This window comes from Salmo trutta, chromosome 2 (genome assembly GCF_901001165.1).
Source record: "Salmo trutta chromosome 2, fSalTru1.1, whole genome shotgun sequence".
Lineage (NCBI taxonomy): Eukaryota > Metazoa > Chordata > Actinopteri > Salmoniformes > Salmonidae > Salmo > Salmo trutta.
In genome coordinates, this window is record NC_042958.1 from 13,934,038 (window position 1) to 13,948,528 (window position 14,491).

A 14,491-nucleotide genomic window follows, 5' to 3' on the forward strand; every position below is an offset into this window, starting at 1 on the left:
GTCAGTCTGCGGATGTGTGTGTGGAAGTGTGTGGAAGTGTGTGGATGTGTTTGTGAGTGTTGCTGCCTGAGTGGTGAGTGAGTGTACGTAAGTGCAATGAAGTGCAGTGTGTGTGTCCGTTTGTTTGTGGCAACGTCTCAGTGTGTCAGTGATACCTATTTTTTACTGCCATGTTCCGAGTGAGCGGCGCCCGCAGTTTCCTCTGTTGGCACTGTTGTTACCCCCGGAGACAGGATGTGGGGTCTGGAGGCCCCCCCCACACACCCCTATCCTCCGATCTGGCTGCCAAACTCCTCCTGATTCCTTAACCAGCCGGCCGTCTGGCCAGAGGACGATGAGATGCCAGGAGGAATGGGCTGGCCAGGACTGACTGGTGATAGCAGGGCAAGGCATGCCCTTCAGGCAGATCTGTTAACAGTGGTATTGTATGTAGGTAGCGTCTACTGTGTGCAGAGACTACACAGTTTGACCTTTACAACGCAATAACATCCAGGTGAGAGAAGTGGGCTACTGGTACTTTATCAGGTGAATGAAGGAATTGTCTTTTCTTAAGAGATTGGAATTTCCAAAGAGAGTTTCAGGAAACTGAAAAAGAGCGAAAGAACAAAATTAACCCCTCAGTCATCTCTCCTCTTGTCCCTGGCTCTCCCTTCAGGATGTGACGCGGACCCCGAAACGAAGCATTGCACAACACACACATTCTCACACACACACTTCACTTCTGTTGGCTCTCTGTGTTTATGTCTTGCTCCTATCTCCACACAAACGTCCAGCCTAGAGCCACAAATGTAATTCTTCTAAAAATACCCCCTGTTCTTTCACTCTCTCACATCCGCCCCGGCCTGGCCCAGCATTCCGAACCTGGAGTCCACTCCACACACAAACACTGTCACACACTCTGGAGTGTTTTTTTCCTGGAAGGATTTTGCACTCTGCCTGGATCTTTAATTTGTTGTCCCACCTCTCAGCAGGGAACAATACCAAGGGGGCTAGTCCCTCTCGCTGCCACCGTGAAAGTCACCCAGTGGGGCGAGGAGTGGAGGCAAGCGGAAGGGGGTGGTGTAGCATGACCTAGGGTCCCAGTCCAGTCTCCATCCTGTAGTTACAGGATGTGAACAGATGGACTGGAGACACGTTTCCCACGTCCTAACTTCTCTCTCACCTTGCAACCCACCTGCACCCCCTTCCGATCCCCTTACACCCACCTGCACCCCCTTCCGACCCCCTTACACCCACCTGCACCCCCTTCCGACCCCCTTACACCCACCTACACCCCCCTCCAACCCGCCTCCGTCCCCAACATCCTCTAAATCCTCACCTCCCAGGATTCAGCTACCAGGGGGTGGGATGGAGGGGAGCACTAAGGGCATTCACAGGGGCCTAACGAGACAGAGGAGACATAGAGGCATTTACTATTGTGTAGTAAAGCAGAGGGAAATAGGAGGGAAAATAGGCGTCTTAAGGTTGGACAAGGGATGAGGGGGGCTATCAGCCAGGTAACACTGGGGAAGAGGGGTCTATCAGCCAGTTAACACTGGGGATGAGGGGTCTATCAGCCAGTTAACACTGGGGATGAGGGGTCTATCAGACAGTTAACACTGGGGATGAGGGGTCTATGAGACAGTTAACACTGGGGATGATGGGGGCTATCAGACAGTTAACACTGGGGATGAGGGGTCTATCAGACAGTTAACACTGGGGATGATGGGGGCTATCAGACAGTTAACACTGGGGATGATGTGGGGCTATCAGACAATTAACACTGGGGATGATGGGGGCTATCAGACAATTAACACTGGGGATGAGGGGTCTATCAGCCAGTTAACACTGGGGATGAGGGGTCTATCAGACAGTTAACACTGGGGATGATGGGGGCTATCAGACAATTAACACTGGGGATGAGGGGTCTATCAGCCAGTTAACACTGGGGATGATGGGGGCTATCAGACAATTAACACTGGGGATGATGGGGGCTATCAGACAGTTAACACTGGGGATGAGGGGTCTATCAGACAGTTAACACTGGGGATGATGGGGGCTATCAGACAGTTAACACTGGGGATGATGGGGGCTATCAGACAGTTAACACTGGGGATGAGGGGGGATATCAGACAGTTAACACTGGGGATGAGGGGGGATATCAGTCAGTTAACACTGGGGATGATGGGGGCTATCAGCTAGTTAACACTGGGGATGAGGGGGACTATCAGACAGTTAACACTGGGGATGATGGGGGCTATCAGACAGTTAACACTGGGGATGAGGGGGGATATCAGACAGTTAACACTGGGGATGAGGGGGGATATCAGTTAGTTAACACTGGGGATGAGGGGCCTATGAGACAGTTAACACTGGGGATGAGGGGTCTATCAGACAGTTAACACTGGGGATGAGGGCAGCTATCAGCCAGTTAACACTGTGGAAGAGGGGTCTATCAGCCAGGTAACACTGGGGAAGAGGGGTCTATCAGCCAGGTAACACTGGGGAAGAGGGGTCTATCAGCCAGGTAACACTGGGGAAGAGGGGTCTATCAGCCAGGTAACACTGGGGAAGAGGGGTCTATCAGCCAGGTAACACTGGGGATGAGGGGTCTATCAGACAGTTAACACTGGGAATGAGGGGGCTATCAGCCAGTTAACACTGGGGAAGAGGGGTCTATCAGACAGTTAACACTGGGGATGATGGGGGCTATCAGCTAGTTAACACTGGGGATGAGGGGTCTATCAGCCAGGTAACACTGGGGAAGAGGGATCTATCAGCCAGGTAACACTGGGGAAGAGGGGTCTATCAGCCAGGTAACACTGGGGAAGAGGGATCTATCAGCCAGGTAACACTGGGGAAGAGGGGTCTATCAGCCAGGTAACACTGGGGATGAGGGGTCTATCAGCCAGGTAACACTGGGGATGAGGGGTCTATCAGACAGTTAACACTGGGGATGATGGGGGCTATCAGACAGTTAACACTGGGGATGAGGGGTCTATGAGACAGTTAACACTGGGGAAGAGGGGGCTATCAGACAGTTAACACTGGGGATGAGGGGGCTATCAGCCAGTTAACACTGGGGATGAGGGGGCTATCAGACAGTTAACACTGGGGATGATGGGGGCTATCAGCTCGTTAACACTGGGGATGATGGGGTCTATCAAACAATTAACACTGGGGATGAGGGGTCTATTACCCAGTTAACACTGGGGATGATGGGGGCTATTAGACAGTTAACACTGGGGATGAGGGGTCTATCAGACAGTTAACACTGGGGATGAGGGGGGATGTCAGTCAGTTAACACTGGGGAAGAGGGGGCTATCAGCCAGTTAACACTGGGGATGAGGGGGGATGTCAGTCAGTTAACACTGGGGATGAGGGGTCTATCAATTTGTAAGTCGCTCTGGATAAGAGCGTCTGCTAAATGACTTAAATGTAAATGTTAAATGTATCAGACAGTTAACACTGGGGGTGAAGGCAGCTATCAGCCAGTTAACACTGGGGGTGAAGGGGGATATCAGCCAGTTAACACTGGGGGTGAAGGGGGATATCAGCCAGTTAACACTGGGGGTGAAGGGGGATATCGACAGTTAACACTGGGGATGAGGGGGCTATCAGCCAGTTAACACTGGGGGTGAAGGGGGATATCGACAGTTAACACTGGGGGTGAAGGGGGATATCGATAGTTAACACTGGGGATGAGGGGGCTATCAGCCAGTTAACACTGGGGATGAGGGGGCTATCAGCCAGTTAACACTGGGGGTGAAGTGGGATATCGACAGTTAACACTGGGGATGAGGGGGCTATCAGCCTGTTAACACTGGGGATGGGGGGGGGCTATCAGCCAGTTAACACTGGGGATGAGGGGGCTATCAGCCAGTTAACACTGGGGATGAGGGGGCTATCAGCCAGTTAACACTGGGGATGAGGGGGCTATCAGCCAGTTAACACTGGGGGTGAAGTGGGATATCGACAGTTAACACTGGGGATGAGGGGGCTATCAGCCTGTTAACACTGGGGGTGAAGGGGGCTATCAGCCTGTTAACACTGCGGATGGGGGGGGCTATCAGCCAGTTAACACTGGGGATGAGGGGTCTATCAGCCAGGTAACACTGGGGGTGAAGGGGTGAGGGGGCTATCAGACAGTTAACACTGGGGTGAAAGGCTTTCAGCCAGTTAACACTGGGGGTGAGGGGGGCGAGGTGGGGGGTCCACATTTTCCCCTGAGAGAGGGCGGGATGCTTCCACCATGTCACTGAAACTCTAGTAAACATTTCCTTGAGTCTGCCTCCTCCAAGAAAACAACCCTTTTACACAAGACTCTGTCTCTACAGTAACACAAGACTCTGTCTCTACAGTAACACAAGACTCTGTCTCTACAGTAACACAAGACTCTGACTCTACAGTAACACAAGACTCGGTCTCTACAGTAACACAAGACTCTGTCTCTACAATAACACAAGACTCTGTCTCTACAGTAACACAAGACTCTGTCTCTACAGTAACACAAGACTCTGGCTCTACAGTATGCAAGACTCTGGCTCTACAGTAACACAAGACTCTGGCTCTACAATAGCACAAGACTCTGTATCTACAGTAACACAAGACTCTGTGTCTACAGTAAAAATACTCTCTCTTTACAGTAACAAAAGACTCTTTCTCTCCACGGTAAGACAGGATTCTGTCTCTAGAGTAACAAGACTCTCTCTCCACAGTAACACAAGACTGTCTTTACAGTAACAACACTCTCTTTCCACAGTAACACAAGACTGTCTTTACAGTAACAAGACTCTCTCTCCACGGTAACACAAGACAATCTTTACAGTAACAAGACTCTATCTCTACGGTAACACAAGACTGTCTTTACAGTAACAACACTCTCTTTCCACAGTAACACAAGACTGTCTTTACAGTAACAAGACTCTCTCTCTACAGTAACACAAGACTGTCTTTACAGTAACAAGACTCTCTCTCTACAGTAACACAAGACTGTCTTTACAGTAACAAGACTCTCTCTCTACAGTAACACAAGACTGTCTTTACAGTAACACAAGACCCTGTCTCTACTGTAACACAGATTTTTTACTAATTGTTTTGTGTTATGTAGTAATAATAATGATATGCATCATGCGTATTGTCAATGTGGCCTCATTTGAGTCATTAATAGCCCCCATACTGTTCTGTGTGGTTGTGATGTTCATGATTTGCTCAGGAGTTGTGAATGTGTGTAGTGTTGCTTTTGTGTGACTGTAAGTATGGTTGTGTTGTGTTCAGGATGTGGTCATGGTTCTGAATAACTCATGGCATGGCTGGGTTGAGTTCAAGATTGGTTGGTGGTTGAGTTCACAAAATGGTTGTGGTTGTGTTGAGTTAATGGTGGGGCTATGGTTGTTGACCATATTTTCTAATCCCTAACCGGAACCAGATATTTCATTTTGTGTGACATTGATTTTATTAGACTATTTTTACAGTTGTGGTTGTGGTCATGACCGTGTGTGTTCATGCCTCCAGTTCCCTGACCGTGAGTTGACCCCAGACCAGAGGAACATAGTGTGGAACAGCAGACAGGGCTTCCTCATCCGCAGTCCCACCTACTTCTACATCGGCCTGTTCTCCTGCAAGACCTCTGTCAACGGGACCACACACTCCCTCAGTTACCTCACACACAGACAAGGTGAGCACACACACACACACACACACAGACACATATTTACACACATGCACGTGCACACACTCATACACACACACACACACACACACAAACAAACACACACACACACACTTACATGACACACCTATAGACCAGGTGAGCCAAGCATCTCAATTGATCTTGCAGATTTAATATATTGCTGGAATTAAATGAATGTCTCTTCCCCTCATCCTGTCCTCTCCAGTGAATAAGATTCTGGAGGTATATCTGAACAGTACCAGTCCAGTCCAGACTTTACAGGGGGACAGTCTGGCCATCAACTGTACTGTCACTGCAGAGTGGAACAGCAGAGTGTCCATCAGCTGGGACTACCCTGGGCAGGTGAGAAACATATGAAGTACACTACAATTATGAAGTACACTACAATGAAGTACACTATGTTATGTAGTGCTGTATGTAGAATAACTTCGAAGTATTTATACAGTACCAGTCAAAAGTTTGAACACATCTACTCATTCAAGGATTTTTCTTAATTTAAAAAAACTATGAAATGACACATATGGAATCATGAAGTAACCAAAAAAGTGTTAAACAAATCAAAATATATTTTATATTTGAGATTCTTCAAAGCAGCCACCCTTTTCGTTGATGACAGCTTTGTCAAAGTTCTTGAAATATATATTTTTATGGAATATCTACATAGGCGTACAGATGCCCATTATCAGCAATCATCCCTCCTGTGTTCCAATGGCACATTGTGTTAGCTAATCCAAGATTATCATTTTAAAAGGCTAATTGATCATTCGAAAACCCTTTTGCAATTATGTCAGCACAGCTGAAAACTGTTGTTCTGATTAAAGAAGCAATAAAACTGGCCTTCTTTAGACTAGTTGAGTATCTGGAGCATCAGCATTTGTGGGTTCGATTACAGGCTCAAAATGGCCAGAAACAAATAACTTTCTTCTGAAACTCGTCAGTCTATTCTTGTTCTGAGAAATGAAGGCTATTCCATGCGAGAAATTGCCAAGAAACTGAAGATCTCGTACAACGTTGTGTACTACTCCCTTCACAGAACAGTGCAAACTGGCTCTAACCAGAATAGAAAGAGGAGTGGGAGGCCCCGGTGCACAACTGAACAAGAGGACAAGTTTGATAAACAGACGCCTCACAAGTCCTCATCTGGCAGCTTCATTAAATAGTACCTGCAAAACACCTCTCAACGTCAACAGTGAAGAGGCGACTCGTGGAAGGCTACCCGAAACGTTTGACCCAAGTTAAACAATTTAAAGGCAATGCTACCAAATACTAATTGAGTGTATGTAAACTTCTGACCCACTGCGAATGTGATGAAAGAAATAAACTATGAAATAAATCATTCTCTCTACTATTCTGACATTTCACATTCTTAAAATAAAGTGGTGATACTAACTGACCTAAGACAGGGAATGTTTACTAGGATTATATGTCAGGAATTGTGAAATACTGAGTTTAAATGTATTTGGCTAAGGTGTATGTAAACTTCCGACTTCAACTGTATATATATATATATATATATATATATATATATATATATATATATATATATATATTACTTAGTAGTTAACAACTTCAACATCTGCCTACCTGTTTGGAAGACTTTTACTATCAAAATAATATCTCTCCCTTTCTCTCCGTCTCTCCCCCTCCCTCTCTCTCTCCCCTCAGGTAAACAGGGCAGCCATAATTAGTAGGCGTATCATGGCCAGTAAAACTCACATGGTGTTCTACAGTATTCTGTCCATCCCTAAACTCCACCGCTCTGACAGAGGGCTCTATATCTGCCGAGTGACCAGTGGACCTGTCAGCCGAGAGACTAACGTGTCTGTCACAGTCTACGGTGAGTCAAAATAAACGTTCTACTTCTCACCTCCGACTACACCCACATCTGTGTCAAATTAATTGATGAGCAAATTCATTGATGGTTAACACCCCCTTTTACAATAATACTTTTAACCACAACCACAGTCTGTGTAACTCTCTGTAATATGTCATTAATGCGTTGTATTTTCTCTGTGTGTGTATGTGTGTTCGTGCATTTCTGTCTGTCTGTCTGTCTGTCTGTCTGTCTGTCTGTCTGTCTGTCTGTCTGTCTGTCTGTCTGTCTGTCTGTCTGTCTGTCTGTCTGTCTGTCTGTCTGTCTGTCTGTTTCTGTGTATCGTCCCAGACCGTCCGTATATCCGTCTGACACCCAGACAAGGGGCTATAGTGGAGGCTCATGCAGGACAGAAGTCCTACCGACTCTCCCCCAAACTACGGGCCTTCCCTGCCCCAGAGATCATCTGGTAAGATCAGCTAGCCTGCACACTATCTTACACCAGCCTACACTATCAGAGAGACAAATACAGATACTGTATATGACATTGTATCATTCTTAATTTGATTGTTCTTTAAGTTAATTGAGGAATTTCCTGTATGTTTTTCCGTGTTAGGTTGAAGGATGGGAAGGTAGCAGCAGAACAGTGTTCCCGTTACCATGTGGACGGGAATTCCCTGGTGATCCGGGATGTGGCGGAGGAGGATGCAGGGAAGTACACTATCCTGGTGGGAATCCAGGAGCACAGACTCTACCAGAACCTAACGCTATCTCTGGTTGTCAACGGTGAGGACCAAGTCTTCCCTCCTCTCGTTACCCTCCATCGCTTGGTCTTTTTTTCATCTTCATACACCCTCTCTTTAGCTCTGTGCCCACGTTGTGCCTCCAACCTATTATTCTGTTCCACATTGTCCCCCCTTGCTTCACTCATTCTCACCCTTTCTATCTCTTTCTCCCCATCTCTTTTATTTGTTATTTTTCTCTCTCTTCTTCTCAACCTTTCTCTTTCATTCACACTATCTCGCTCTCTGTGCTCATGGTCTGTCCTCTCTCTCTCTCGCTCTCTGTGCTCATGGTCTGTCCTCTCTCTCTCTCTCTCTCTGTGCTCATGGTCTGTCCTCTCTCTCTCCCTCTCTGTGCTCATGGTCTGTCCTCTCTCTCTCTCTCTCTCTCTGTGCTCATGGTCTGTCCTCTCTCTCTCCCTCTCTGTGCTCATGGTCTGTCCTCTCTCTCTCTGTGCTCATGGTCTGTCCTCTCTCTCTCTCTCTCTGTGCTCATGGTCTGTCCTCTCTCTCTCCCTCTCTCTCTCTCTGTGCTCATGGTCTGTCCTCTCTCTCTCCCTCTCTGTGCTCATGGTCTGTCCTCTCTCTCTCCCTCTCTCTCTCTCTGTGCTCATGGTCTGTCCTCTCTCTCTCCCTCTCTGTGCTCATGGTCTGTCCTCTCTCTCTCTCTCTCTGTGCTAATGGTCTGTCCTCTCTCTCTCCCTCTCTGTGCTCATGGTCTGTCCTCTCTCTCTCCCTCTCTGTGCTCATGGTCTGTCCTCTCTCACTCCCTCTCTGTGCTCATGGTCTGTCCTCTCTCTCTCTCTCCCTCTCTGTGCTCATGGTCTGTCCTCTCTCTCTCTCTCCCTCTCTGTGCTCATGGTCTGTCCTCTCTCTCTCTCTGTGCTCATGGTCTGTCCTCTCTCTCTCCCTCTCTGTGCTCATGGTCTGTCCTCTCTCTCTCTCTCCCTCTCTGTGCTCATGGTCTGTCCTCTCTCTCTCTCTCCCTCTCTGTGCTCATGGTCTGTCCTCTCTCTCTCTCTCTCTCTCTCTCTCTCTCTCTCTCTCTCTCTCTGTGCTCATGGTCTGTCCTCTCTCTCTCCCTCTCTGTGCTCATGGTCTGTCCTCTCTCTCTCTCTCCCTCTCTGTGCTCATGGTCTGTCCTCTCTCTCTCTCTCTGTGCTCATGGTCTGTCCTCTCTCTCTCGCTCCCTCTCTGTGCTCATGGTCTGTCCTCTCTCTCTCTCTCCCTCTCTGTGCTCATGGTCTGTCCTTTCTCTCTCTCTCTGTGCTCATGGTCTGTTGATAGTGAAGCGTAGGTTATCTCCCATGGGGCAGGTGGGTTTAGGGTCTTTAGATATTGTGTGGATGAAGGGCGGGTGGGTGTCGGCCTGGTTGAATAAAGAGAAAACAATGCATTAAAAATCCATAAATGTATAATTCTTGTGCATTTCATATCAGAAAAGGTTCATGTCAATCCACTGAGGGAAGAAGGACAATGTCGAAGTTTAATTCAATAAGAGAAAAGCTGCGAAATAGAGATTTGAAAATAAATAGGAGGGCCAGAACAGTAGTCTAATGTTTGGGAAAGATTTGGTGAAGTGGTAAAAGAGGATGATAGCAGTGCTAACTATGTTACGTGTGATGATTGTGAGGCGCTATACAAATTCTACAGTCACAGGACGGGGACTTCCAAATGGCCCGTCAAGGAACTGTACTGTTCAGATGAGTTAATTGGAATTAGTAGCCTGACTGAAATCTGGACTGACTGCAGGTCTATAACCTCCCACATAGCCTAATATAATATTAACTCCTGCAGAATGAAGCATTTCTTGCAGTAAAATTATACACCAAATGTAAATGTTGACTCAGGAACAGGAGTGAAGTATGATTTATTTATTTCAGCATCTTGAGAGAATGAATTTGTGGTTAGGGACCGTGTGTAAAGCTTTTATCTTTATCAGCGTCATCAAAGCTAATTGTATTTCAACCACATAAAATATGCATCCAAACCAAACTGAAATCTTATCAAAAAAACATGATGGGTTGATTTAACAGCTTTTCATTTCCTTAAAACTGTCAAACCTGGGGGGGTTTTTGTGCATTTTATTGCATTTTATTAATTGCCTTTGAACGGGGTATGGTAGTAGGTGCCCGGGGCCTCTGTTTGTGTCAAGAACATGCTACGCTGCTGGGTTTTTCACACAGTTTGTGTGTATCAAGAATGGTCCACCAGCCAAAGGACATCCAGCCAACTTGACACAACTGCGTGAAGCATTGGAGTCAACATGGGCCAGCATCCCTGTGGAATGCTTTCAACACCTTGTGGAGTCCATGCCCCTTACAAATTGAGCTTGTTCTGAGGGGGAAAAGGGGGGGGGGGCAACTCAATATTAGGAAGGTGTTCTTAATGTTTTGGACACTCAGTGTTTAGTCGGCTGGTTGCGGGTGGGTGAACAAACAGCAGACCTCTACACCACTAGTCTTTGTCTCTGTCTGTTTTCCTCCAGTGAGTCCTGGGATAGGGGAGAAGGCGGTGTCATTGCAGGACCCAGGTAGTGTCCCGCAGGGCAGCAGACAAGCCCTACACTGCAGCTCCCACGGAGTCCCCCCTCCTCACATCGCCTGGCTCTGGCACCCCTGCCCCCCCAAAGGCCTGTAAGTACACCTGGTGTTCACATTGTCACACGCAGTAGCACAGAAACACACGTCTTCCTAACGGTGTATAAGTTCTCCTTTACACAAACACACCTACAGTCCTGACACCCTTGCCAATACATATTCAATTAACATACTTGCATACTGTGTATCTATAATCATGTATACACGCACACCGTCACTATGCCCACAGTCTCCCAATACTGTGCACAGAACAAACCATGTCAGCGTTTAAGTAATGTTCTTAAAACCTGGTAGGCATTACATACGTCATGTATTTTAGACATATTGTTCCTAACTTAGAACTGGGACAGAAAGGTGTCTGTGACTATAACATGAGGGCCTGGTTTAGGGTGTGAATGGAGAATGTCTGTGAGTTTGTTTGTGAAGGGAGACATGTTTGGTCTATTTCAGCAAGTGTTCAGACAGGGTTTCCTCTTTGCAACCAGAACAGATGCCTTTTGAAGCCTTTCATGTCTGTGAGTGTGTGAATGTGTGTGTGTCTGTGTGTCTGTGTGTTTCATCATGTCTTTGTCTGAGTCTTTTACCATATGTTTCTGTCACTGCCTATATGTTACCGTGTCCATGTCCGTGTGTATACGTCTGTCGTCTGTCCGTCCGTGTGTGTGCCTGGTACATTCACAGACACAGTACAATGTAACTCAGACTTAAAGAGCAGAGTAGTAAAACCCCACTTCAATAGAGGCCTGTTCTGTGTTCTCAGTCACTTCAATAGAGGCCTGTTCTGTGTTCTCAGTCACTTCAATAGGGGCCTGTTCTGTGTTCTCAGTCACTTCATTAGAGGCCTGTTCTGTGCTCTCAGTCACTTCAATAGAGGCCTGTTCTGTGCTCTCAGTCACTTCAATAGAGGCCTGTTCTGTGTTCTCAGTCACTTAAATAGAGGTCTGTTCTGTGTTCTCAGTCAAGATTGGTTGTTTTCTAAATCAAACGCTATGATTTAATGAACTTCCTGTCCAGAACGCAGGGTGAGATGTTTATTATTGTGATTGCACACTGCATTCTTTGATGCCTTTTCTAATATGACACACACACACACTTTCAAACCACTCTCACAAAACACACACTCATACACGGACACACACGTTTTTTGAAAGGTCTTGTAAGAAACAGCCCTGCCCAACAATCAGCAATGATATTCCAACACACACACTGATCTTACCATACACACATTTTTAAGTTCTCATGAGAAGTGGCCCTGCCCAGCAATCAACTGTCATTGACACACACACACACACACACACACACACACACACACACACACACACACACACACACACACACACACACACACACACACACACACACACACACACACACACACACGCACACGCACACGCACACACACTTGGCAAAAACATGACTTGGGTTGGTCTTGGAGGTCAGACACTATTGTGTTGGTTGTGTTCAGGTCAAAGAGGTTAACCGTTACCTGAACATCATGGCTTCCAGACTAAGCTACCGCCCATGTTATATTCCCCTACTGAGACACACTGCCTACTTCCAATGCTTGTGGAAAGTCTTTATTGTCACATCTCCACATTAAATTGCCATAGCAACATCACATAACTTCACTGAACCAATGAGCAGTGACTCGTGTTCCTACCTCAACATGGATGGCTTTACCTGGTAAAACTCTGGTAGAAATGACATTTTCAATGATTATGAATTGGCAAGCCAGCCAGGAGAAAGTGTGACACCTCACAGTCCAGAAAGGTCTAATGAGGCTTACACAGCTTAACAAGAAGATGCTTTCCGTGCACAGAGGAGCTGTGACAAGTCATCAATTATAGCCTATGTTGAGTCTTGCATGCGTATTGATAGTCCCCGTTGGCCACTGTCACTACCCGCAAAGAGTTATCCATTTAAGTAGCTTTCATTACAAATGAGGTATTCAGACAGGTGCAAGAGATTTGGGGTTCAGACTTGTGTAATTAGATTTCTTTGAATGTGATTTCCTTCTTGTTTGTTTACGCTGTAAAGCACTGAGAGCTCTAGCATTCTGCTCTGGTTCTAGAGTTCTAGAGTAATGATTCAGAATGTGAATAGATTATGATTCGTCCTGACCAGGCCCTTGTTCTTTGTAGCTCTGGCGGAACACGGGCCTGATGCCGCGCCGGAGGAGGCCCAGCGACAGTGGGCCAGGCTGGGCCAGGCTGATAGGGACCTGGATCCTCAGGGTAAGGTGTGGGTCTAGAGCCTGTTTCTGGCCCTGGATCCTTGGACCTGGGTCTGGGGCCTGGATCCACCCTTATGTCCTAGGTCTGGGTCCTTGGTGCTGGATGTGTCCCCGGGTCCAGTCGTGGATCCTTGGTCTTGTCCTGGGCCCTGGGAACCGCAGCGCTCTTATCTGGCCCGGGCAGGAGGCTCGCCGGGTTTCCTGTGCGAAAATCAGAGCGCTTTTCCTCTCCTTGTTTGGCTTCCTCCCCGACGCGAGACGCTTCCCAGCAGCGTGATTGTCCCTCCGTCTTCAAACGTGGCAGAGTCCTGCTTCCTCAAGGGCTTGATCTATTCTTGAGACCCCCCTCTCCCCTCCTCATTCCCCCCTCCCCTAGCCTTCCCTCCCTCGCCAGCTCTGCCCCTCATCCCCAAACCTTCGTTTCACTTCATTAAAATCCCCCCCCACCCCACCACCACCACCACCATCAGCCCCTCCACACCTCCACCACACTCAGCAAGGCTGTTTCCAAGGCAGCCGGCACCTTCAATGACAGACATTACAGCCACCCAGCAACCCCACTGGGATCTTGGGGTTGGAGGGCAGGGGGGGGGGCAGGACAGTGACCTGGTACACTGTTAAAGAGGAGGATGAGCAAGAAGAGGAGTGAGAGGTCACACCACACTGAGGACAATGATCTGCTTTTAGTGGTTATTATTAGATGTATTTATTTATTTCCCAGGTTGCATTTTTACACCCCTTTTCTGGCATTTTTTTTTTACGTTGTTACTTTTCTCAGACATTTTGAGCCAGAAAGAAGTGCCCTTCCATCCATCCACTAAGCCACGTTTTTCTGGAGCTGCTTTTGCTTCTTGTGTTCCTAGAGTGGTACTATAATGGGTACATGAGCCTGTCCCCAGCCCCGAGCCCTGCCATCCTGTTGTAGTTCTGACATCCACAAAAGCTGTGAGTTCTGACTGTAAATCATATACCTTATAAGTAAGTTGCTACATCTCAGATGGGCGTGCGGGAGACAGAGACAGAGAGAGAGAGAGAGAGAGAGAGAGAGAGAGAGAGAGAGAGAGAGAGAGAGAGAGAGAGAGAGAGAGAGAGAGAGAGAGAGAGAGAGAGAGAGAGAGAGAGAGAGAGAGAGAGAGAGAGAGAGAGAGAGAGAGAGAGAGAGAGAGAGAGAGAGGAGGTATGCTCTGGGATGCCCTACAGTTCTCTATTACTGGAAGATACTCTGGGATGCCCTACAGTTCTCTATTACTGGAAGATACTCTGGGATGCCCTACAGTTCTCTATTACTGGAAGATACTCTGGGATGCCCTACAGTTCTCTATTACTGGAAGATACTCTGGGACTGCTCATCAAACACCTACCATGTAGGAGTTACCCAGGACCCAGAGTCA

At 47.4% G+C, this 14,491-nt stretch overlaps 1 protein-coding gene across 1 annotated transcript in view; it reads left to right on the forward strand.

Moving 5' to 3' along the window:
• The window catches only part of flt1 (fms related receptor tyrosine kinase 1), a 32,880-nt gene extending 18,702 nt beyond the window's left edge, over positions 1-14,178 (forward strand). Inside the window, exons 5-11 of the mRNA XM_029695104.1 lie at positions 5,495-5,657; positions 5,878-6,014; positions 7,338-7,509; positions 7,837-7,954; positions 8,102-8,271; positions 10,756-10,903; positions 13,009-14,178. Of these exons, the coding sequence (XP_029550964.1) occupies positions 5,495-5,657; positions 5,878-6,014; positions 7,338-7,509; positions 7,837-7,954; positions 8,102-8,271; positions 10,756-10,903; positions 13,009-13,030 (930 nt within the window). The 3' untranslated portion in view covers positions 13,031-14,178. The remainder of the gene's footprint in view (positions 1-5,494; positions 5,658-5,877; positions 6,015-7,337; positions 7,510-7,836; positions 7,955-8,101; positions 8,272-10,755; positions 10,904-13,008) is intronic.
• Positions 14,179-14,491: the final 313 nt, after the last annotated feature.